Raw genomic sequence first — 23,248 nt, forward strand, 5'->3', positions numbered from 1 at the left:
TTTGATTGAGACATAACCTTGTCAAATGTTGACTTAGCTGCTTTGATGAACATATACCTGTATGAAGACATCTGAGAATTATAAACTAGCAAAATACTGATCTGATATATTCTTCCTCATGAACTAAAATAATAGCAAGCATTTGACATACCAACAGTACACATCTTGCAGTATTGATAATCAGTTTAAGTCACTTTCTCTATTCCTGTTGTTACAAGCAAAACATAAAGTTGTTTAAATGCATCTCCAATAATTGCACTGCAAAGTTGGTTGATTGTATTGTACATAATTACAGTGGAAAACAACCTGCCTATTAAGCCTTTAATGGCAGTAATACAGAAAGCAATTACCATTACTTTGTTGCTCACACTGAAAATAAAGATTTCTCTAAATTAAAAGATCCTCTGACTACTGCTAAGGCTAATTGTGTGGGGTCTTGTACAGACATCTGGTTGTACATCATTTGTAAGGGCTAAATGCTGATCCGTTAGAAAGGCCTTTACAAGCTGTGTCCTAAGTGTGTGTTTTTGGGACTGCTCTGCTGCCAGGGAGTCTGATAGCTCTTGAATTATTTATCTATCAGGCTGCTGGACGGTAGTCACGGCGACCTAGGCCCCGTAGTGGTTGTCTGGCGACATCTCCCTCCAACAGTAGCCATTAGCAGAAAGGGGTAAAGGTGCTAATGAACAGAGTGCAATGTGCATGGGACCAGAGTTTTCTAACCCTCCAACTTTCACATATAGACGCTCGACAGTGAACAAAGACGCACAAACGATTTACAGAGATCTAACTGCAGAACTTTTTAATTAGGGAAAAAAATGAGGTTAGAAAAAGAAAAAGATTGAAAAAGAAAGATAGAAACAACCACCCGTTTTCCTATTAAGGAGAAATGTCAAGCGCGGTGGTGAAGCAATAGTCTGTGTGCATCCCTTTGTTGTCCTCCCTGACATTGAAGGCTAATTTTTCATGGTTATTTGAACTGGAAAATGAAAGAGAGGTTTGCGATTATTTCCTATAAATGACAACACAATCGCATTACGCTTCAGTACAAACACAGAGAGGATATTGCCTTTTCATATTTCATCTGAAAGTAATGGATGGGCCATGCAAAGAGGAACAGAAAGAAAGACAAATGGTGAAAGAAAGCTCCCTGTGTTTGATTTGTATTAGAAACTGAATGGATAGAGCTAGCAAGAGTTTTTTTTCAATAAGTGGTAGCACTCTCATGGATGTTTTAAAGTGCCTGTGCAGTGTAATCATTGGATTTCTTTAGCAATTAGCTATGACCAACCAGCTGGGGTGGTTGTTAGAAGAAAAGTTGCCAAGAGTATCCACTGCAGTATCTACCAGAAAATTACAGTATCGTGAGAAACAAAGTGTCTCAGGTTATATCTGTACTACATTTGTGTATGATTTTTTTTTTTAAATGGGCGTTATAAAAAAGTAAGATAAAACCCCAGACCGCTATCCTCTACCTCTCCTCTCAACTATCCTGAAACATCTGAATGTAGCAGCCGGTAAACTTTTGAGAGCAAACACACATCAATGATACCCTAGATTTTATATTTGGGATAAAAATGGATTAGAAAAATTGGTATTCATAACCGTGTCTTATTCTGTTTTATCTGGGCGTACGCTTTCATAAACAAACATCTGGTTAGCCCCTTTGCTATGGATGCAGACAGGATGACCATCGAGGTGAATGGCAAACCAGCCCACTATGGAGGGGCTTGCTGAGAAATGTGTTTATGTACTTTAAGTTTACAAAAATTGAAAGACCAGCAGAAGAGCCATAGCCGGCAGGACTCATTTAAATAGGACCCATGTGGGAGCTGTGAGCCGGACTCCTAACACGCGCCGAGGTAGGCTCTACATACATCCAACCATGGCAACATTGATTTTCTGAGCTAATACCTCCACAGAACAGTCCACAGGCAGATGGATGCACTACAAAGATATGCAAATGGTGCATTCGATAAATCGACAGGCAGAGATCTTTTTCAGACAGTCCACTGTACTGGCCTGCAGTGCCTAAAAGGAGAGATAAACAGATAAGTACCTGTTAATGGACACACACACACACACAAGTGTGCACACTCAGACAAACATACAAGCACCTGCCTGTACCTGGGTAAACTAAGATCGATAAAATAATTACTATGTAAAGCAGAACTAGTTCAGAAAAGCACATCAAATTAATCCTAGGTACAGCATTTGTTTTTAACATAGTATTGCAGTTTCTAATGTGGCATACTTTGTTTTTAATTTTCAAGGTTTCTTCAAGAGAGCTTTTTGCTCTATATCTTGTGTATGATAACAAAACAAACTGTGGATATATTCATATTCAGTGCGCTTATTAGTCAGATATGAAACAAAAGCTGCTGGGTGTATGTCATATATAATAGATGTGTGCTGTCTTGTTAAGCCCAGCAGGCTGTATGTGGCTGGGTCTCTGTGGAGATAGGCTCTGAAGCTTGCTGTACCTGGTAATTAAAGAGAGTTTGTGGCAAAAGCCAAACATCAGGAGAGATGAGCTATGAACAAAAGAGCTGTGACAGTTTCAGGTTATGTGATTTTTGTGTCCCTTTTTTGCCAAATGAAAAATCAATACATTTTCCGGGTTATACATATTCAGAGTGTCCACCACGCTTCCGCCCTGATGGAGAGAGGGACGGGGGGCTGTGGGCTAGAGTGGGGGGAGTTGCCTGTTCGCCTGTCATAACTGTACCATCGCATTTTCCAACCCACTGGTGAATATTTCAGAGCTGATGTGATTGCCCTTCATGACAGTGGTGATGCTTTTTTTCCCTCTTTTCTAGACACCCCTTCAGCCACCCCCACACTCTGTCAACCCACCCCAGTTCTGTTTGGTCCCTTTGAATAGCTGCAAATAGGTGAAGGCATTGTAGTGTGAGCTGGAGGAAAAAGAAAAAGATGCATTAGTAAAAGGAGGTTGATTTAAGAGGAGGCAGCAGTGGAAGGAGACAAGCATAAATGCATGGCGGGGGGTGGCAGAAAGGCAGAGTGACTCTTTGTGCAGGACAATGTCCCTCAGGCAGAGTAGATGGAAGAGCACTGCCCAGTGATGTTTTTGCCCCCTATCCAGGCTTTTAGTCCACCATCCTAGCAGGGAAAAGTACAGCCTGCATCTTCCATTGTGGACATAATATGCGTTAGCGAACGATCATCATCTTGGACATTCAAGGAAGTCACTGTGTGTGTGTGTGTGTGTGTGTGTGTGTGTGTGTGTGTGTGTGTGTGTGTGTGTGTGTGTGTGTGTGTGTGTGTGTGTGTGTGTGTGTGTGTGTGTGTGTGTGTGTGTGTGTGTGTGTGTGTGTGTGTGTGTGTGTGTGTGTGTGTGTGTGTGTGTGTGTGTGTGTGTGTGTGTGTGTGTGTTTGTGTCAACCGGGACAGAAGCATGAGCAGTCCCTGAATGCTCACTCCCTGTGTAGCCACATTAACCCAGATCCTCCTCTCCTTCATCACTCAAGTAAAACACAAAGAGAAAAGAAATAGAGCGGCACATACTTTATCCACTTTATTTGCCATGTATCTAAACATGCCATTATCACAAGAAATATTTCTAATTAGTATCATTTCCCACGAGATATCACGTTAGGGAACACATTTAATACATTAATAACAGTTCTTAACTAACTGAGTATCAGGAGCAGAGAAAAAGCAGCCAATTTAGCTATTTCTGTATCTGTCTGAATGTATTTTATATGTTAAAGAATGCATGACTTTTGTGTATGACTCTTTGTGACCTGAATGTGCTGAGCATACTTTAAAATGGCCAGTGACTTTGAAAGGCAAGGGGGATCAAATTAAGTGTTGTGTGGAAGACCTATGGGAGGTTTGATGAGCAGGCACCACCGGGAGAGCGGTGGAGCGGTGGAGGAGGGGAAGCCACGATATTGTTCTAGGGCAGTGTGAGCTATCACTGCTGTTTGTGATTAACTTGCCGTTAAAGTTTTTTAGTTATTAGCTGCCCTAACCCCGCACCCCTCCTCCATCTCCTGCGCCTCCTCCTCTGCTACCCTCCTCCTCTCTCCCTCCTGCCCTTAGCCCCATGGAGACACAAAGTATTCATTCACATTTAGATCCTGAGGTCAGAGCAGGGCCAGCAGGGAGAGGCCAGCGAGTCCCCCCATAGACAGGTCAGGAATCTAACACGTAACTCCGACCAGCAGCACTGAGGTAGCTTACTCTTCTTTCCTTTCAAAATGTGAAAGTGTGTGGGAGAGAGGGAGTGAGAGCACGAGAGAAGAGTACAGAGGCAGATACACTCTCATTTTTGTGTGTATGGCAGGTTTTGTGTGTTTTCTGACATTTTACTACATTGATGTTATGGTGCAGTGATATTTATATTAGTAATTTTAAATATTGCTGTTTGCATTTCCAAATGTTTCTCATATTTAAATTTGATGTTCATATAAAAGTGTACATGGTTGATTAAAGTGCATGTCAGTGTCATATTTAAAACACATTTTTTGTTAACATAACACTTGTCCACATTTTAACTCAGCTTGATGCTTTTTAGTGCAGTGGCAAGACAATTACTGGTATTACCTTGTTGTGGTTTATTAGGTGTTCATAAGCAAAAGCCCCTCATGTCTCTGGCTAGATTGTGGGCATGTTTTGCTCTGTTGTGGTTTTATGAGAGGTAGCTTGTGAGGATGTTCAGAGGGAGCGTCTGTGAGGGAGTAAGAGAGTGTGTGTGTGTGTGTGTGTGTGTGTGTGTGTGTGTGTGTGTGTGTGTGTGTGTGTGTGTGTGTGTGTGTGTGTGTGTGTGTGTGTGTGTGTGTGTGTGTGTGTGTGTGTGTGTGTGTGTGTGTGTGTGTGTGTGTGTGTGTGTGTGTGTGTGCGCGCGTGTGTGTGTGTGTGTGTGTGTGTGTGTGTGTATTGCTTTAAAAGGGGGGTCTTGCGTACGGGGTACAGAGGTGCTGATATGAGGAGCGGACAATGCATGAAAGCCCTCAGCATGGGTCCTGTGTCTCATTGTCCCATGGTACCCTCCTGTCACTTTCATTTTCACCCTCTAGTCCAGAGTCAGGCCAACTTTGATATAAGGAAGGGGTGCAAGGCATGATGGGGGGAGCAAGAGGGGGATTTTTAAAAGAGAAAGTCGGGGAGAAAGATAGAGTCTGTGAAGTGTGAAATAAGATTGCTTTTTATCCGACAGTGCAGCGTTAAAGAAAAGGAAGCTGTCCGGCCCTGGATATAGAGGGGGGGGGGGGGGGGGGGGGGGGCTCACTTCTCTGATTTACAGTGCAGTCCTCTGACACCTGGTTAAAATGATAACAACAGCCTCAATAATCATAATGAGAGTAATGAGAGCTTAGACACACAGCTCCACACAAGAGCCCAGAGAGAAGCAGAGCTCAGCCCCACTCGAGAGCTGGGGAGAGGGAGAAGCTCAGCTCAGCCCCCGCGCTGGTTCTTCAGGACTTATACAAAAGCCAAGAGAGACAGACAAGACAGTGTTGGTGACTGTATATGCAACAAAAAAGAGCAGCCTGACACTGCTGTTTGAGGAAGACTGCAACCCTTCTCAGGTAGGACTGGAATTCTGTACTTTAAGAAAGGCAGTTATCATCATAGCAGTGTATTCTGCTGAGGCCGAGGATAGAGGAGGAGCCTGACCTAGTGAAAGATATCTAGAGTGACTATTATTACTTGCTGCTGCTCTTCTCTACAGTCTGGGAAGGAATACTGGAAAGTGCAGTGGTTACCATCAATTATTTATTAGGCCGTTTGTGCTTGTCAGTCTGATTAGCATTAGTGTAATCACTGCTCTTCAGGGGAAAGGAAGGCTGCTCTCTGTCATCTGAAGGTAATCTTGCCATTTTCAGTGTCTCATCTTCACCGGACGCCTCTTGCATAGCATCTGCTTTTGTCGTCTCCACATATTTCTTCCCTTTTCCCCTTCCCCGTTTGTTCTTCTGTGTGTTGCTGCTCGGCCCCTTCCCCCCGCACCTCATTAATGTGTGTGAGCAAGTCGCTCTCTCCCAGCTTGTATAGAGTGACACCTATGGGCCTGATTAAGCTCCTGCACTCACAGGCAAAACACAAGAGGGGAACGCTGCTGCTGCTGCTGTGTGTGTGTGTGTGTGTGTGTGTGTGTGTGTGTGTGTGTGTGTGTGTGTGTGTGTGTGTGTGTGTGTGTGTGTGTGTGTGTGTGTGTGTGTGTGTGTGTGTGTGTGTGTGTGTGTGTGTGTGTGTGTGCGTGTGCGAAAGAGAGAGAGAGTGTGTTCGTAAGGTCTGCACGTGTCTGTCTGCGAGATGCTGGAACAGAGAGCCCATGGACTGTCCCCACTGAGTGACTGGCAGAGCAAAGCTGATATTTATACGCTCAGAACAGATGAGTGTAATCTCTGTGTCGGCAAAGGGCTTATTCAGCTCGCATGATTAGATTAATGGAACTGTTTCATATCATTGTATTAGGATGGTTAATGAAGACAATTAATTAGAAGACAACCTTCAAGCTATTGTCCTTAACATCTCTTAGATTTGGGTTAGAAATGGCCTGCTGCCATAGCTTTGAGTGTTTCTCCTCATCTATTTCCAGAGTTAATCTTTGGTTACAGTTTTAGTGTCTCTTCCATTTGCATCTTACTCTTAGGCCACTCATGACCTTTCATTAATTATGGTGGGCCTGGCTTTAATCATGCTGTGATACCATTGGAGATGAGATGAGGAATGGGCAAAGCTATTTGCCACTTAAAGATGTAATGCTGCTCCTGGAATTAAATGTCTGCATTTCTGCATAAATGATGGACAGGGCTCTGTGTTGTGTGTGTTAGAATGGTCTTATACGTTGATTAAACATCTAAATAAAGAAGCATGTAAAGCACATGGAGGAAAAGATATTATGGCAGCATGGTTGTGTGCAGGAAGTTAGGGGTGGGCAGGGACTCTGAATAGCATCAGGCTGTTGGCTGCCTATCACAGTAATGTTAAAGCACAAAGTGAGTAATAATGTGTAGGAAGGGAATTAGTCTTACTGCAAGTGTCACATAGCTAAAAAATGACACCTTACCCTGTTTTTAAAGGTGAAAAAATTTACCTGGGGATTATTTTGTAATCTGAGCCCATATGCAGCTCTGCAGTATCCTAATTCTCCAGGAGATGTGAATATGTATGCAGCCAGGATTTAGATGTGATTTCGGGACTCTGTAATAGATCTCTGGTTTTCTGGGAATGTTTCAGATCCGCCTCACCAGCATAGGCCGCATTGGATGGAATTCATGAGTTGCCTTGGAAACATAATAGAAACATGGTTAAAAATAAAAGAATAAAATGTATTCATGTGTGTGGGATCGAGGGAACACTTAAATATACTTTTATACAAGGATTCAGTCATCCCTTTTAAATATCTTTATTTAAACACACGATCATTGGATCACAGGATCGGCCTTTAGCTATAATGTGTAACAACACAAAGCATTCACCAATCACTCCGCTCAGAAAGCTGTGTGCTACAGCGTTTCTGTCAGCAAGCTGGAAATGGAAGATATTGCTCTCTTCCTGCCGGTAATACAAAGGTTTTTTCAACGGCTTCGATTTTATTTATTTTTTAACTGGATAACCCCATATGTAAAAATAATGGATAATACAATTACATGATTCTGTAGCCGGTGTGTATTCATTCAACCTTTAAAAAACAAGCCAGTTTTGTATTTGCCTTTTTAAAAATAAAATAGCAGAACTCGTTGCAGATATTCTTAAATACACAACCTTTTTTTTAGCCTACACAAAAAACACTTGAATTTATTTAGCATACACAGCAGAGAATGAAATGTCAAGTAAAAAACAGTTTTTCCTTAAATGTATTTTTCTTTCATAAACATGACTTGTTTGCATAATGCATCCCTATTTACTTACGAAGAGAAAAACATCTGAATATTGTATCTATGAGTAAGACTTGTCTCAGGAAAGGGACTGTTAGAATAGCAGTGTGGTTCAGAAATATATGAGTCTTCAAAGTGTATCCGTGATAATGACACAAACCGGAGTTTGAGAACGAACACAATGTCAACTCTGTGTACAGTATGGGCAATGTTTCACAACTGACATGTTAAACAGTGAGTTTTGGGGATAATGTATCATCATAAAAGTGGTTTCGGCTGTGGGTAGTCATGTGGTGAGCTAAGATTGGATGCGTGATGACTGCAGGGCTGAATACTTGAACAGGATATTTCAGTAGCTGTTGTAGCATTGTCAATATATCAATAGCTCGTAGAGTAGAGACCTGAGCATGAAAGCATTTTCAAAAGAGCATTTAAGTACATTTGCTGAGAATTAGCTGACGTGTGTAATAACTGATAGGAGCTATTGACTGCGGCCTAGTTTACTGTTGTCAAATCAATGCTATTGCATGCAAGTCCCACTACTTTTAAACAAACTTAACAGGCAAAGGGATGTTCAGGGGGCACTAGAGGGAAATAAACAAGATTGATGCCCTTTTTATTATCTGTTTTTGCTATCTTTTCCTCTGTGTGTTACTTACAAATGGCGTTATCGGATATCCATTGTTTGGACTTCAATGCTCCTAAATGGCCTGATATATCGAGCTGAGGCTTTTAAGGCGGTTACAGGGGATTTGTGCCTTTGACTTGGCATAAAACTAAAATGAATTGTGGCTCTGAAAGTTTTAAATATTTATGATTTTTTTGCTGTTGTTGCAATAGTAGGATAGAAGATGCGAAATGAATGCATTGTATTGGTAAGTAACAGATTGCAGATAGCACAGTAATATATGTGTTCATGTGTGGGAAAGAAAATGGGGGCTTGTCTACTATAAGGTCTTCCTTTTGAAGAATAGCGCTCACAATTTTTTTTTCCATCTGCCCACTTCAGGACATGTGTTCTTTTTTCCGCAGTTTTATGACCACGTTAAACAGAGGGAACCATATTTGTCATGGTCTTAAAAAATGGAGAAATATAATAAATAAGCTCTTGATGCAATTCAAATATTAATATAATAACAATTACAAAACAACATAAATAATTGTAATAATGATATTAATATAATTAATAAATATATGCCTTTAATCCTTCACTGTTATTCAACTCTGATTTTAAAATACTTGCCAAAACAAATTTCACAGTGATGATCAGACAGCACAGGACAGAGAGCAGAAAGCAGATTCTGCCCTCTTTGTCTGCTAGCTTTGCAACTGTGTGTCAGCATATGTAATTGTTGCGAGCTCCTATAGAAAAAAACGCTGCCGTCCCTTTAAGTGCTTCCACCAATTCTGATGGCGTGGTAATTTACATATCCCATCCTCCCTCCCCCTTCAGGAGAGCTGAGTGAGGATGTGGAGGCTGCTAGTGAGACCACCACAGACCAGGAGGACCAAACCAAAGACAGAGAAAGTGGGGGGGAGAAGGAGCTCACCAAAGGGACAGGTAAGGCCAATATTTACACCACACTCATTTAGGGAACACTATTCATGGGAAACATGTGGCCCTGCACCTCAATGGTGCTGAACAACAGGCCTTTTGTCTAATTAAACAACCTATTCTAACAAAAAATATTCAAAGTCTTTTTAAGACATGACACACACTCGAAAAAAAAGATTTCCCTAAGTCCAATTCTAGCGCTCAAAGGGTACACTTTTTGCAGGTTTCCAGGCAATAAATCCCATCTGATACAGTTAGGATAAAATATCAAATTAGATAATATGTTGGGATGACATGTGACCAATGTTTTGTCTTTGCTCAATAGGTGATGGGAAGAGATGGGCCTGTATGTGTAATTCCAGCTGGGCCTTGTTTGTACACACATGTGATAGCAACACACACAGGGTGACAAACAAGACTTACCTGTGTTCAACCTTATTGGATCAGGGTGCTTTTATCTTTGGGCTTTTATATTGACAGGTGTAGGTGGTCAGTCCTAAGCAGGGGGTTGGGCCTAGGGTGAAGGGTGGAGCTTAAGGCCTAAACTATTTCTGACCAAGGGTAAAGGTCTTATCTTAAAAGTATTCATACAAAGTTTCCCGTTTGAATGGTTCAGCATGCATGGAATTGTTGTTCCCTCTTTGTTGGGATAACTATGACAATCACAGCTCTGTGAGTTTTTATTTTTATTTTGTCTGAAGTTTGGTATTATTGAGGTCTCGAAGGCCCTACCATATACAGTGTATGTGCAACACTGCATCTTATTATATCGAAAGCAGTTGATTACTTATTGTATCATAGTTGCATTATTCTTTTGAAAGCAGAAATAACTGGCTACGCCTGTGTTTGAAAAACAATATTGGGACTGTAGTCAAGACATCTCTTATTCAGTAGAAGAGATTTTTGATAATGATGACACTGAACAGTAACAGGCATGGATTGATGCTTCTCACTTGTCTAACTTCTTGTGTTACTGCAGGATGTTTTGATTTACACTAGTCAGGTTAAAAGCTGGAAAACAATTCGGACCTTTTGCATACCTAAGTTTTTTTATCAAGTGTAGGAAAAAAACTTCATCACAGTGTTTGAAGCCCAGCCTTTGTAAAATGTCTTTGATATTCGAACTTCTATTTTAAATGAGGCTGAGTTGTTTGTGCTCTTTGAAAGGGCGACACTCTTCTTTGATGGAAGGAATAATGATATGCATGCCTGACTGAATATGGCTAAAAGTATGTTTTAGCACATCAAAATAAAGCACTTTAAAAAGCATTAAAATGAGCTGGCCGATTAATAATTCACTCATACCTGTGGTGCACAGGAAGACGACTCCTCGCATTAGGATTCCTCCTTTTTGAAAGGCATGCAATTTGATACAAGCATATTCAGTTCCTTTCCTCCCCTCTGTCAGTCGCTAATCACCAAATAAGTGTGTTTCTGTGTTTTCACAAAGGAAATAGGTGCTTGCATATGAAAAATGTACAGCTTCCCAGCAGTTTATTAGAAACGCTTAGTTAAAAATAGAATGTGCATTAGGGAACCAGGTCTGAGGTTCTGTTTGATGTCAGTGAAAAGCAGGATGGCTACGTTGGGGTGGTGGGTTCAAGGCTGTGCTGTCAGCGAAAGGTAGACAGCTGTATTTTAATGGAAGTGTCCCTTTTTGTACTTCAAACTTTTTGTGATTGATGAATACAATGCCCATTCAAAGGAAGTGCAGAAAACCATCTTGTAACAAAAAAAGCCATGGAGACCTCACAATGCATTCAGTAAACAGAGGAGCGCTTGTTCGGGCTAGTGATTGTCTGAAGATGTTTCTACAGTAGGCACACAAAAAAGTGTGCATGTTAAAAAATGGTGTCGGAGCGTCTTGGCCAACCTGTTATTTATCTGAAAGGTGTTCGGTCTCCCACTGTCTGAGGCTGAGCTGTTTCTTAGGTCCATCATTAGAACTACTGAAGTGTTTCTTCTCATCATTGTCATGTAGCTGTTGGAACAGAGCACAACATTGTTCCTTACAAATGACAGTCACTGTCAGACAGACAGCATTAGCGAACACAGAAAAAAGGCTTCCTCCTTTTTAAAGTCACTGTCAATCTTGTTTTCTCTTTCTTGTTCCTCAGCTCCTCAGTATTCATTAAAATCATTTAGAGGTACATCAGAAGCCTTTGTTAAATGCATATGCATTCAGCTTGTCATCTTTTGAAAGATGCCTTCATTATTTTGCAATTTTTTTATTTATCTCAATATAATACATACAGTATATGTACATGTACATGGCATTCAGACATATGTTAATGTCATATGCTCCCCGCACCAAAGCTAAAATGTGGTGCAACTTTTTGTGATTATACAGCATATTATCATATATTCTGAGAGAAGAAAATAAAAAATAACAGGAAAAGTAATTATAAGTAAAATACAAAAATCTTAATGCATTTGGCAAAGATGCTCAGGTTGGCCATGCATGCTGCAATTTAATCATCCTGCATGATTAGTAATTCAAAGGATCATTTTTAATGCTACTTGTGAAATATGTATAAATGGATAGCCATGAGGATCTTTCCTCTTCTCCTCCCCTCACAACTTCTACACCTAGCAGAGACAGCACTGACAAAATGAAAGAGCTTCTGCATAGGAATGGGTTTCTTACCTTCATTAAAGCAGGTGCTGTATTTTAGCAACAGCTGAATGTATGGGGATGCAGCACGGAAAAAGGCGGGGGGGGGGGGGGGGGGATAGAAAGGTGAAGAGAGCAGAAAGACAAGGAAGGAGGGGAATTGTTAAAACTCCTGCAGAAACAATATGATTCGACATATTTAACATAAACATATGGAAAAGGTTTTATTGAAGGTTACAAGGGGGGCGTTGAAAGGGAGACATTAGAAAGGGTATAGTAAAAAATAATCCTGAAATTGATCTCAATCAATCATTTTCATACCTTGTCCTTACATTCAGGAAGTTGGGGGTAATATGATTATTTGAACATGCCAAATAGTGTTTTTAATGTTTTTTGGAAAAGAAGTAAGAAAAAGCCCAGCATATTATTTAAAAAGCATTGTATGAATCTGTGTCTTTTTGGTTGTGTTTGATTGTCCAAAACAATACAAGATATTGGAATTTAGTAAGGACAACAGTGCATAAAACTAGTGCTTGAGGGACAGAATTACTTTTGCAAAAAGCTCAATTATCTTGCTTAGTTACTGTAAATGTTGGGAAATTAGAAAATAATCATATTTATAATTATAATATAAATTATTTTGTTTTTTTAAACAAACACAATACTATTAACGGCAGACAGCACATGTTTGTGTGCTGTGAATCCCTTTTTATCATCACTTGCCATGCTGGAATTTGTCTATGTTAGCTTGGGCTTAATTGTTACTGTAAAAGTGTGTAGGAGTATTTTGACATAGTTTTGAGGAGCACCAATTAAATATGACATGCAGCACTGATTATCTGCTGCACACTGTTTTTACACTTCGTGTATACAAATAGTGCATTTCATTTTTAGTGCTTTTTATCCTACTTCATTTTGCCAGAAAACATTGCTTGTACCTTTTATGTGTTGAGCTTGATAAAAGGAAATTAAAAAAGTGCGATCTGTAATACATAATTAAACCTAAATGCATTCCAGACTGAACCGCAGACTGCACAAATGTGTTAACTTGACGTGTCATGCTGAGGTCTTAGGGATGTGCAGTAGACTTTAAAGAAATAGTCAAATAAAATTATAGAGAAAGTGTATTGACCCTTTTTTTCATAGTATGAAAAACATATTGTGTGTTAAAACTATACATGTAAAATACATATCTTTTTTTATTTAGCATTATTCCTACCGAATGTTACACACCTGTCGTGTGTTTTACAGTATGTTTTCACACACACACCAGATAAATGTTGACATTATAACTTTGAAACTGTTTAAATGAAGACTGGGCAGCTGGGTGTGCTTATACAACTGTGTGTTTTGGCTCCACATCCACCTGTGTCTATAAAAATGTGCTTTTGCATGCACATTTGCACACCCAGGTGTATTGTGTTTAAGGGAAACAGATGTTGTATTGTGTGCTGCAGATGCTGCCTTTATTCTGGATAATAAACGTGCCGATTAGCATCCCCTAGACCCAGCACCTTGGCATTGCAGTCTTTTAATTTATTTTCTGTTATCATTTTCATATAACAGTGCAGATATGTGGATTTAATATTAGCTACAATTCATGCGTATTGTTAGTTACAATCAAATTATTTAAGATTATTTTATTCTTGCTCTGAACTGGCAGACCTGCATGGGTTGATTTTTTGTATTGCTTTTAAACCCTTAGTAGTACTCTGTCTGCTTAATCAGGAAGCTGAACAGTGACAATGTTTACATATTCATATCACGTCCTTTGAGTGCTTGTCATCTCTCAAATTCGTAATTCCTTTTGTCTTTGAAGATAATAGGCCATAAATTGTCCTTGTTTGTGAGCCAACTCCCTGAAAGCTCAGTGTTTATGAGTTTTACCGCAGGTTGTCTAATGGGCCAGCACCAGTGCTGTCTCTCAAAGCGTCCTGTAAAGGTGAACGTCGTGTCACCCTGTTATTCAGTGGCTTGAAGATTAATAACGCTTCTGCTAATTAATATCTCCTCTCAATTTCTTTATCTCTTTTTTTTTTTTGTGCCTTTCTTGCACTCATGTTGTTAGGCTGCATAAAAGTCATACAGCACAGTGAAGTTTTTTTTTCTCTGACTTCATAAATAATAGGAAATGATTTCAGATATAGCTTCAATATCGCCCTTTGACTCAACGTTTCTTTTTTTTGTTTCTTTTTAACGAATGCAGCATAATCACCTGAGAAATACAAGATGAAATGTAACACTGCCCTTTATTGCTCTGGGCTCTGACACAAGCTATAGATTGAAAACCTTGATAGAAATAGGGAAAAGGAAAAGACAATATCTGAGTATTGTTAGCATAGCATTAAAAGAGAATGACTTGTAGCACTGGGGGAGTTGAGTCATCTCCATATTAATAGTGAACTTGCACAGGGAATGCAGATACATTTTTCTTCCATATTGCAGGGACCTGAGGCCCGTCAGAAGCCCTCTACAGTGTGAAGGTGAAAGGTTTTGGAGAGTTTTGGATCAGAGGCATTTTTTCAGAAAGTATAGGAAGGTTCAAAATGCAGAAGAATTGTGGGCTGAGCTTCAGTTTAAATTGATTGGCAGACTGTGGCTGTTCTGGGCAAAGCGACAGTAAAGTTATGCAGCCTCGCTGGCTTAGACGGACTGGATGATAGGTTATGTCTTTAACAACCGGGGGCCTGAAGCTGCCACGGCGAGACAGGAACTGTGGTAATAAGGGGGCAGAGGCTCCAGAGTTGATGAGGACCCCATGTCAGCCAGTATGAGGGGAATTCCAAAACATCACTAATCTTTTTCCCATCTTTCACTTCTTTACATACTGTTTACTGTAATTCGCTTGTTTGAGAATATGGATAACCTCTCCCAAGGACACCGCGGATTAATGGCAGCTGTGATTGCACTCCTGGAAGATTTCAATGTCAGATGACCTGTTGTAGTTAATTCAGTCAGTGCTGTGCTGTGTCAGTCACTCTGTCCAGTAGGCATCTTTTTCCCCCTTAAAAGCACAACAAGGTTGTGATTGCTCCAGAGACTGGTGCAGTGTGCTGACAGCCCCTTTGCTGCTTGAATAATACAGTCCAGTTATGGGAGGTGAGACGAGGTGCCAAAGTCCAATTCACTTACGGGACTCGACAGCGCAAAAGCTTCTGGTTTACGGAAAAGGGGCATGAATTAATAATCACCTAATTGACTCTTAGGTTTTTTTTTCTCCACTCATGCCCTGCCTTTTGTGCTTTCAAACAAAACCCACCCTGTGTATCTGTCAGAAGAGGTTTGGTGTGGATGGGGGATTTGTGTGTAATGACCAGGCAGAAGAGGTCAGCGTAGCAGACAGACTCCTGACAGACATTAAGGTCACCGTCAGAGGGGGAGCCGATAGTGGTCTCTGTAAAGGACTATTTGTGAATGGGAAAAGCATTGTTAATCTAACCAACCACCAAGGTCAAATGCAGAAATATACTGTACATGAACTGTTGTTTGAGGTCTTTCTAAAGCAATGTCATAGCAAATCTAAAGAGGCGTTTTTTTTCACTCTTGACATTATTTTTGTCTGCCAAAAGTCCTATACTTGCTTTATCAGGACCCAATATTTTGGTCATTGATTCTATCTCCTGCTCAGATTGTAGAACCACATGTCACACGTGTACGCAGCAATGCTCGGACACAAGTTTCCAATCTGCCGTGTAAGACGGTGTAGTGAGAAAAACTCAATTTCATTTCCCAACTTGGCAATGTTTTGGTCATTTTTTTCATCACCCTTGACACGGAAAAACAGGATACAGTAGTTGGATGTTAGTCATGGTGCCGACGATGGTGTAGTGTTCTTAAGAGAAGCAATTGATCAGATTTATGGAGTCCTAATTGGCCATGACGAGAAAGACTGTGTCTGAGTAAGCCGCTCAGCCTTCCATCTGTCCCTCGCTCTCTCTGTGTTTCTCTCACACACACGCACACATAAACTTAAAACACTGTGAACTAGAGAGCCAGTATGGGCCCCTTTTACAGCAACTCTTCAGTGCCTTAGCATAAACATCCACTTGTTTCACCTCTCTGCTGCTTTTGGAGTAATTGTAGAAGTGGAATATACTTTATAATCAATTATGTTTATCCCCTTTATCATGAGGTTTAGAGGATACTTGTTTCTCTACTTAATCCATGTTGGTTTTTTGTATAGTATGTTATATCATCGGTATATATTACCTGCTCTAGAATTCATTTTTTACTTTAGGAAACTTAAGTCATTCACAGTGAATGGCAATTATACATATTTAAGCTGAAGCAGCTGCTACGCTTGTTCCTTTCCGTCTGTGTGGAAATAAAGCTAAGATTATTTTTTTACACTAAAAAACAGGTGCTTAAAAGAGTTGCAATCTGATATTAATAGTTTTAACAGATGTTGTTTGGTTAAGGCTACTGTTTGGGTCCTTTTCTCTTTTAGAACATATTTTCTTTCACTGCATCTTGACTTTCTGTCTCTCCATCAAGGCAGAGGTCTAAACTAACTAACTCAAAAGGCCTGAAAAAGAAATAATTAATTTTTGAAGACAAATATGTTTTCATTATTAAATGTAATTATGATCACCAACGTGAGTAGTCCAAAGATCAACCACATAGTTGAGATGTGAAAGTGACCATAGATGTCTTTCGTTGTTCTCCTCGAGAGATGAGTTCAGTTGCAGTAGGAGTGGACTGAAGTGGAGTTGGTGAGGACATCGTCATGACTGAGAGGTTAATGTCAGGGAATGGGAGGTTCCTTTTGTTTAACTTTCCCTTTGTTTATTGGCGGATGTGTTTAATAGGATTGCCTGTGACTGGACCCTAATGGGGCCTCCCCGGCTGATCCCGGTGTCTCTGGGAGATCTTGCAGGCTGCTCTGTCCAAAGCCAGGTCCCCCACTGGGTAATCAGCTCAACTGCCCTCGTCCTGATTGGAGCTGACATTTTAATGTCTTGAGCAGGAGCGTGGTCAGCCCTGCTTAACCTGACCCCCCGCCAAATCACCCTCCCCTTCCAATGCCCTCTGTTCCCAATTTGCCCTCTAGGACTGTACAAATCAGGCCACATTTAACTCTTTATGGGCTTGTTAGGGTTTGGTAAGACACCTCCTTAAGTTTCACAGTGAATGTTTTCCACTGGTGACAAGCTTGATGATACTACAGCTCCCCAATGCTAGCTCCATGTGAATGTAGCTCCTCTGTGAGTCCTTAATGCTTAGCGAGTGCTCAACTCTGATGAATTTCTGTGTGCAACCAGTTTCTCTTATTTTGTATAAAGTAGAGTCATTTTAAATTGGTTTTGCAGGGGCTCTTGAGTGTACATTTCTCTTCAGACATGCGTCTTTGTTCATTTTGGTGTTGTTTTCATTAAATGGATTAGCCATGTGATTCAGTTTTTGAGCTAGTGGAACACTTGAGGTAGCTGTATAGGTGACGATAATAGATATCTGTTCATAGATTGGCAGCAAACCGACAAAGAATGTAGCCCTTTTTTACATTTCCTCAGACTGGGAACTGAAGCATGGCTGTATCCTGTGAATATGCTTGTGTATGACTCATCATCCAACTGATGCTTTCTTTGAGCCCAATGGCATGTTTTTGTCTTGAAATATTTAACTTAAATGAGAGCTTGTTGTCATATGTGACCTAGCTTTTAGGGAACATTTAAATTTGCTCAGTGGGAAAGAGGTTTTGTAATCTTGCTGTGCTCTTTTTCTCTTTGCATAGAAACTAGAAAACACTAGATAAGGTTTACCTGTTACAGAAATGCCATTGAAACTGAGAATTTAACTGGCATTTCCCTGCTTTTGGAAACATAAAGTGGAGGAATTTTCCAAGCTGAGACCAACTAATATAAAAAAGAAAAAAAATCATGTACAGTATTTCTTCATTCTTTAAAAACTGCCTCCTCTGTCTTTTATTGACGGATTGACTAACATTTACCTTTGGTAGAACTGTCCCTAAACATTTCCAGAAATCAGAATTTTACCATCTGCCTGACCTCAGCTTTTTGGACCACAAGAGGTGGTTGAAGCTATGTTATAGAAATATTCTTATGTACAGTATGCTCCTTTTACAATATCAGGATCTCCTGACTGGTAAACAAAACTATAGCGTGGAAAAAAATTACATCGGCTCTTTTTAGCATCAAATGTATGTGAAACAAGAATGAATATAAACTGATTAACAGTTGCATGATGAGGTTTCAAGATGTGTTGTACCTCCTCTCATGTTTATAAACTCACATGGAATGAAGATATGTAATGACACCTTAAGTTGCACCCTGTGGCAAATTTATATTTCGCAGTTTACAGTGTTGTACGATATACTAAGAACCAAAATGAAAGAGACAGCTCACGTGCAGCCGCATGGAAACACAAGTAAAAAAATGTTGGTCTTTTTTATGGGGAGACATGAGTTTGATAACAACACATTCTCTGCCCAATTCCCATTAAATGCAGTTTTATCACATTTAAGAAAGACATTCCAAAGCCCTTTATCCACAGTGTTATTGATTGACCTGCTCCCAGGCTGCCAAGTCCTCACCTTGTCTTGACATGTCTGCTCTCTTCTCCTCATCCCTCCGTGTTTGTGTGCGTCTGTTTGAATGTGCAGCAGTGTCTGGCCACTCGGAGCGACACCAGTCAGATTCCCCGGTCCCCTCCAAAAGGCCCTCTTCTCGGTCGGAGACCTCGGAGAGCCCTCTTTCCTCAAAGCGTCCCAGGACAGCTGAGAAGAGTGCTGCGGAGCAGGTAAGAGTTACAAACCACACCATTTTTTCAAATCATTGATGTCTTCAGATGTTAAAAAATGCATAAAACCCTCTGTTTTGAAAAGTCTTTGAATTAAGGGATTCTTGCTAAAGGTTATTCCATCCTCAAATACCAAGGCCTCATTATAAGCTTGAAACCTCCGTATCAATTAAAAGAAGAAATGTAAAAATATGCTTCTAATAATGTTTAGTTAGTTATCTCACTGATCCTTTTAATATTATGCTGGATTTTCCCCAAATCTACTAAAAATTATTTTAGCCTTTCTGCTGTAGTTGCACTGCTAATTGTGCATAAGGTGGAAAATCGATATAGTATTTGACAGATGGGAGCACTTTGAAGTAGGTGCCAAGACTAGGTGGTGCTCAGTATTACACAGTTGTCTGTGATCAGAGGGATCTGCCTGCTTGAGGGAAGGGGGCCCTTAGTCTTCTGCCTGATCTACAGCTCCTCTTCAAGCAGGCCCACCATGATCGCTGAACCTATTTCACCCCATTAACCCTTCGTGGATCTGTTTCCCCCCCTCTCTGTGCCTGCTTCTGCCACCCAGATGTACCAGTGTCCCTACTGCAAGTTCACCAACACGGACTTGAATCGTCTAAGAATGCACGTGATGACGCAGCACTCTGTCCAGCCAATGTTACGTTGCCCATTATGCCAGGACATGCTCAACAACAAGGTCCACCTGCAGTTCCACCTGACACACCTCCACAGCGTGGCCCCTGACTGTGTGGAGAAGCTTATTGCCTCAGTAAGTCCTTTGTTATGTTTTTATGCCTGTGATTGGATACTGTGTGATTGGAAAGGTTTACGTTTTAACCTCATTCTTATGATCCTTCATTCATTTATTAGAGTGGTTTGCTTTACCAATTCAAGGTTACGTAAAGTGTTGTAAAATTGATATGAATTTACTTGTCATGGCAAGTGCAAATTGTTAAGTCTGGTCATCCGGCACCATAGCAAAGAGATAGAGGGCATAAATACTTTAGGAAATGCAAAACAGGAGAAAAGCAAAACCTAGATAAACAAATGTATGGTCTTGCTGTATTGTGCATATTTTTTTAATTCAAGTTCTGTATTAACTCTGTCCTATAATGTGTCTTTAATTACCTACATAGTAATTTATAGAAAACAGCAGCCAGTCAAAGCCATGTTGTATAGGCCCTTCACATTGCAGACAGTGGATCAGGTCAAGGACCAGTGTACGACTTCAACAATGCCAAGAAAATGAGTCACTAGCTGTTAATCAATCCCTCAGCCTGGAGTGGCTGCGTAGTTCTGAGAACAATTGTCATTCCTTTCTTCCCCCCTCTAAATTGCCAACATTCAGTCTTTTATCAAACACAAAGAATGCGGTTAATTGTGAAATGGCTTCAGGCAATCCCATTGGCTCATTGGAAATGATTGGGCCTTTTTAGGATGCATAATTTTTCTTTTCTTTTTCATTGTCTTAATGTGCCCATCATCATTTGCTAGCTCTTTTGTAATCACAGCCATTTGTGGAGGGGAATTCTTAATCTGTTTTAGTATTTTTTTAATAATTTCAAGATGAGCAGGTCTCTTCGCTCCCAGTTCATTTATACTCCACTGACACTCTTGCCATGTCTTTGATCACTTGTGTGCAAGTCAAAACAAGGCATTTCATGATGAATATGTTAAAATAATTGTGGCAAGGATTAATCAAAATGTAATGAACAGTCTCCCCACTTAATGTAATTTGAGTACAAGCATTGGAAATGTTATTATTCACTACAAATCAGGCCAAAATCAAGTCTCATATCAAAATGTGTGTATTTCAGGTCCATTCCTTAAGGAAATAAGAGTCAAAATTGGTAGTGTGTGTATCTTGAATCATGTGGTATTGGACATTTAATTCCTGAAACTAGATGTAACAGCTACAATGCACTGGGAGCAATTTTTAATCAAAGGGAAATAAAATGTGTAATATTAATACAGTTTTCTTGTAAATCACTTAGCAAATCTTTATTCTGTTCTGTCCTGTAAACCTTAATAGCATAGTGGACAATCTCTGACTGAAACATTACTGTCTGCTGCCTTCATCTAGAAAGTAAATGGCAAACACGTTTGTATGGTAGACGGCAATATTTATCTATTTTATAGTGGTAGTAATGTACTGAGCCACTACACGAGGACAGTGATAGAACAGAGGTAATATAACACACATTAAAGCTAGCACCCTTTTATAACTGGTGAATGCAGATGTTAAGGTGCTTTATCCTATTCACATGTCTAAGGAGAGGAGTCAATTAATTCTGAAATAGGTGACTTTTATTTCTTGCCAAGCATGCATAATGATGCATTCATTCTCCAACTGTCTTTGCACTCCCTCGTTTCCTTTTCACCCCATGTGTCTCGAGCTCTGTCTCAGATACAGTATATATACATAACAGTTTATATATAATATCCACACTCCCCCAGTCCTCCCTCTCTCACTCTGTCTCATTTTCTGTCTGTGCAAGATAGGGGTAATGAAAATAATTGTGCTTCATTAATTCGGAGTCTTGCTGGATGATAGCCATTTTGAACTATGTTTGCCAATTAGGCTGTCCAAATTAAAAGTGACCTTGGGATACTCTTCTTCTTACACTAATCGCCTAATGAAGCAGTTGTCTAGAAACAGTCCACTTTGTAATGTAAATCCTTGCTTTTTTTTGTTTTGTGACTTTCAATGCTGGTTGTATTAATTTTCCACTTTTCATTTTGAGAAGATAGAAAGGTATCAAAAACAAAGAAGGAAATTGCTGGATGTTTTCAAGTCAATTTGTGACCTCAGTAACAAAACACAGTGGACACTTTGTGATGGAAACTGTCATACTTAACCTTGCAAATCCTATTGTTTGCATATGAATCTGCTTGATTTGGATTTGCCCTGTAGACTATAGGACATGCTGCAGTACATTCAGCTGTGTGTTCACTGTGCTATTAGAGTTTAACAAATTAACAAACCATCAACTATACAGATCAAAAACTGAACTTTCTTAAATTGTAATACTAACTTCTCCAGTATGCGTTCTTTCATTTTTTACTCGTTTGTCTCAGCAATTCAAGAGATATTTTATAACTATGACTTAAAAGGACAATATATGGGATTTTAGGCTAACAGTAGTATGTGAAGAGATATGGTGCGATAATATAATTCAACATTACATTGAAGTGAGTGAAGCTGAATGTTTGTGAAGTCGATGGAGGTGGGAAAAGACAATCCTCATACTCTGACCTCACCCACTTTCAGCACATTATTATTGTTGTATAGGGTACTGTTAATTATTGATTCTGATGAATTCTCAAGTTTTGGGGATGAAAAAAGGTTATCAGAGGGAGAAATAGGAAGACATTTGGAGGAGAGCAGCAGAAATAAACAGAGGTTGTTGTCGTTCACACATGATTGACTCCAACCTTTTGAGAGCGGAGAGAACCATACTTCCTCCCTGTACTTTCTTAATCAATACCTATTCGTCCTTGAAATATTTGATTTAGTAAAGTAAAGAAAAAACTTTTCCCAAGTTTAACAAGCGTAACTTCTTATCAGCAAACATTGTTTTCCTGTGATTTAACCAATGTATTAAGAAGCACAGTGTCTAATTGAGCAATTCTTCTTATAATGTGTGTTTTATACTTATTTTCAGCACACTGTATTTCTTAAGTAGAAGCATTTGGTGTGAGGTTTAAGCTGGCTGACACTCTGTATGACATGATGTCCATGATCCTAATTGGCAGCAGCATAATTTAAGTAGTCACATGCAAAGCCACAGGACTGTGAAACTAATCTGTGAAAGAATATAGAATTTTTTCTAAATATTATTTTGTTTTTAATGCGTGTATGCATCAGTACATGTCTGCTCTATGAGTGATACATTGGTAAATAAGATACAAATGAGCAAGGATATCAGCTTTAAATCTTGATTTCTTGATTTTATGGTTAATGTCAATGGTCCTCAGTTCAATGTGAAATGATAATATATCAACTTTTATTCCATCTAACTTTAAACTGCTTTGTGTTTCTTCTTGTGTTTTAGTTGATTTCCTTTAGTCTTTTAAACTAACATATTCTATTATATCATAACCTCCCAAGAACTTTCACATTTTAATTCCTTTGTGTTTTGTTTTTCCAGGTAACAGCATCTGAAGTACTGCCAGCCAGCATGTTCATACCTGTACCAAGTCCAGAGAGAGAGTCCCAAAGCACCCCTCATGCTACAGCCAACTCTAACTCTGAAGATATAAAGAAGCAAACTGGTTAGTATATGACTCTGTTAGAAATGTGCAGGTTACTTGAAAATGAATCACTTTTTCCAATAAACTGCTAAATTTATGTGGGATTTATGTTTTTTCTACAAACATAAATCAACAACAGTGATAACCTACATGTTCTGTATTGAACATATTATAATGGATTATCCTGACTGGGTGTAAAATAACACAAAATTGAAC

General features: G+C 39.7%; 1 protein-coding gene across 3 annotated transcripts in view; it reads left to right on the top strand.

Moving 5' to 3' along the window:
- zfhx3b (zinc finger homeobox 3b) overlaps nucleotides 1-23,248 on the top strand; it is a 133,347-nt gene that overhangs the window by 97,189 nt on the left and 12,910 nt on the right. Inside the window, exons 6-9 of one of the 3 annotated variants that reach the window (XM_063881164.1) lie at nucleotides 9,307-9,414; nucleotides 18,642-18,778; nucleotides 19,347-19,547; nucleotides 22,930-23,053. In XM_063881164.1, coding sequence (XP_063737234.1) covers nucleotides 9,307-9,414; nucleotides 18,642-18,778; nucleotides 19,347-19,547; nucleotides 22,930-23,053 — 570 coding nt within the window. The remainder of the gene's footprint in view (nucleotides 1-9,306; nucleotides 9,415-18,641; nucleotides 18,779-19,346; nucleotides 19,548-22,929; nucleotides 23,054-23,248) is intronic. The other 2 variants (XM_063881165.1, XM_063881166.1) reach the window with 2 other exon arrangements.

This window comes from Eleginops maclovinus, chromosome 4 (genome assembly GCF_036324505.1).
Source record: "Eleginops maclovinus isolate JMC-PN-2008 ecotype Puerto Natales chromosome 4, JC_Emac_rtc_rv5, whole genome shotgun sequence".
In the NCBI taxonomy this organism is placed as follows: Eukaryota; Metazoa; Chordata; class Actinopteri; order Perciformes; family Eleginopidae; genus Eleginops; species Eleginops maclovinus.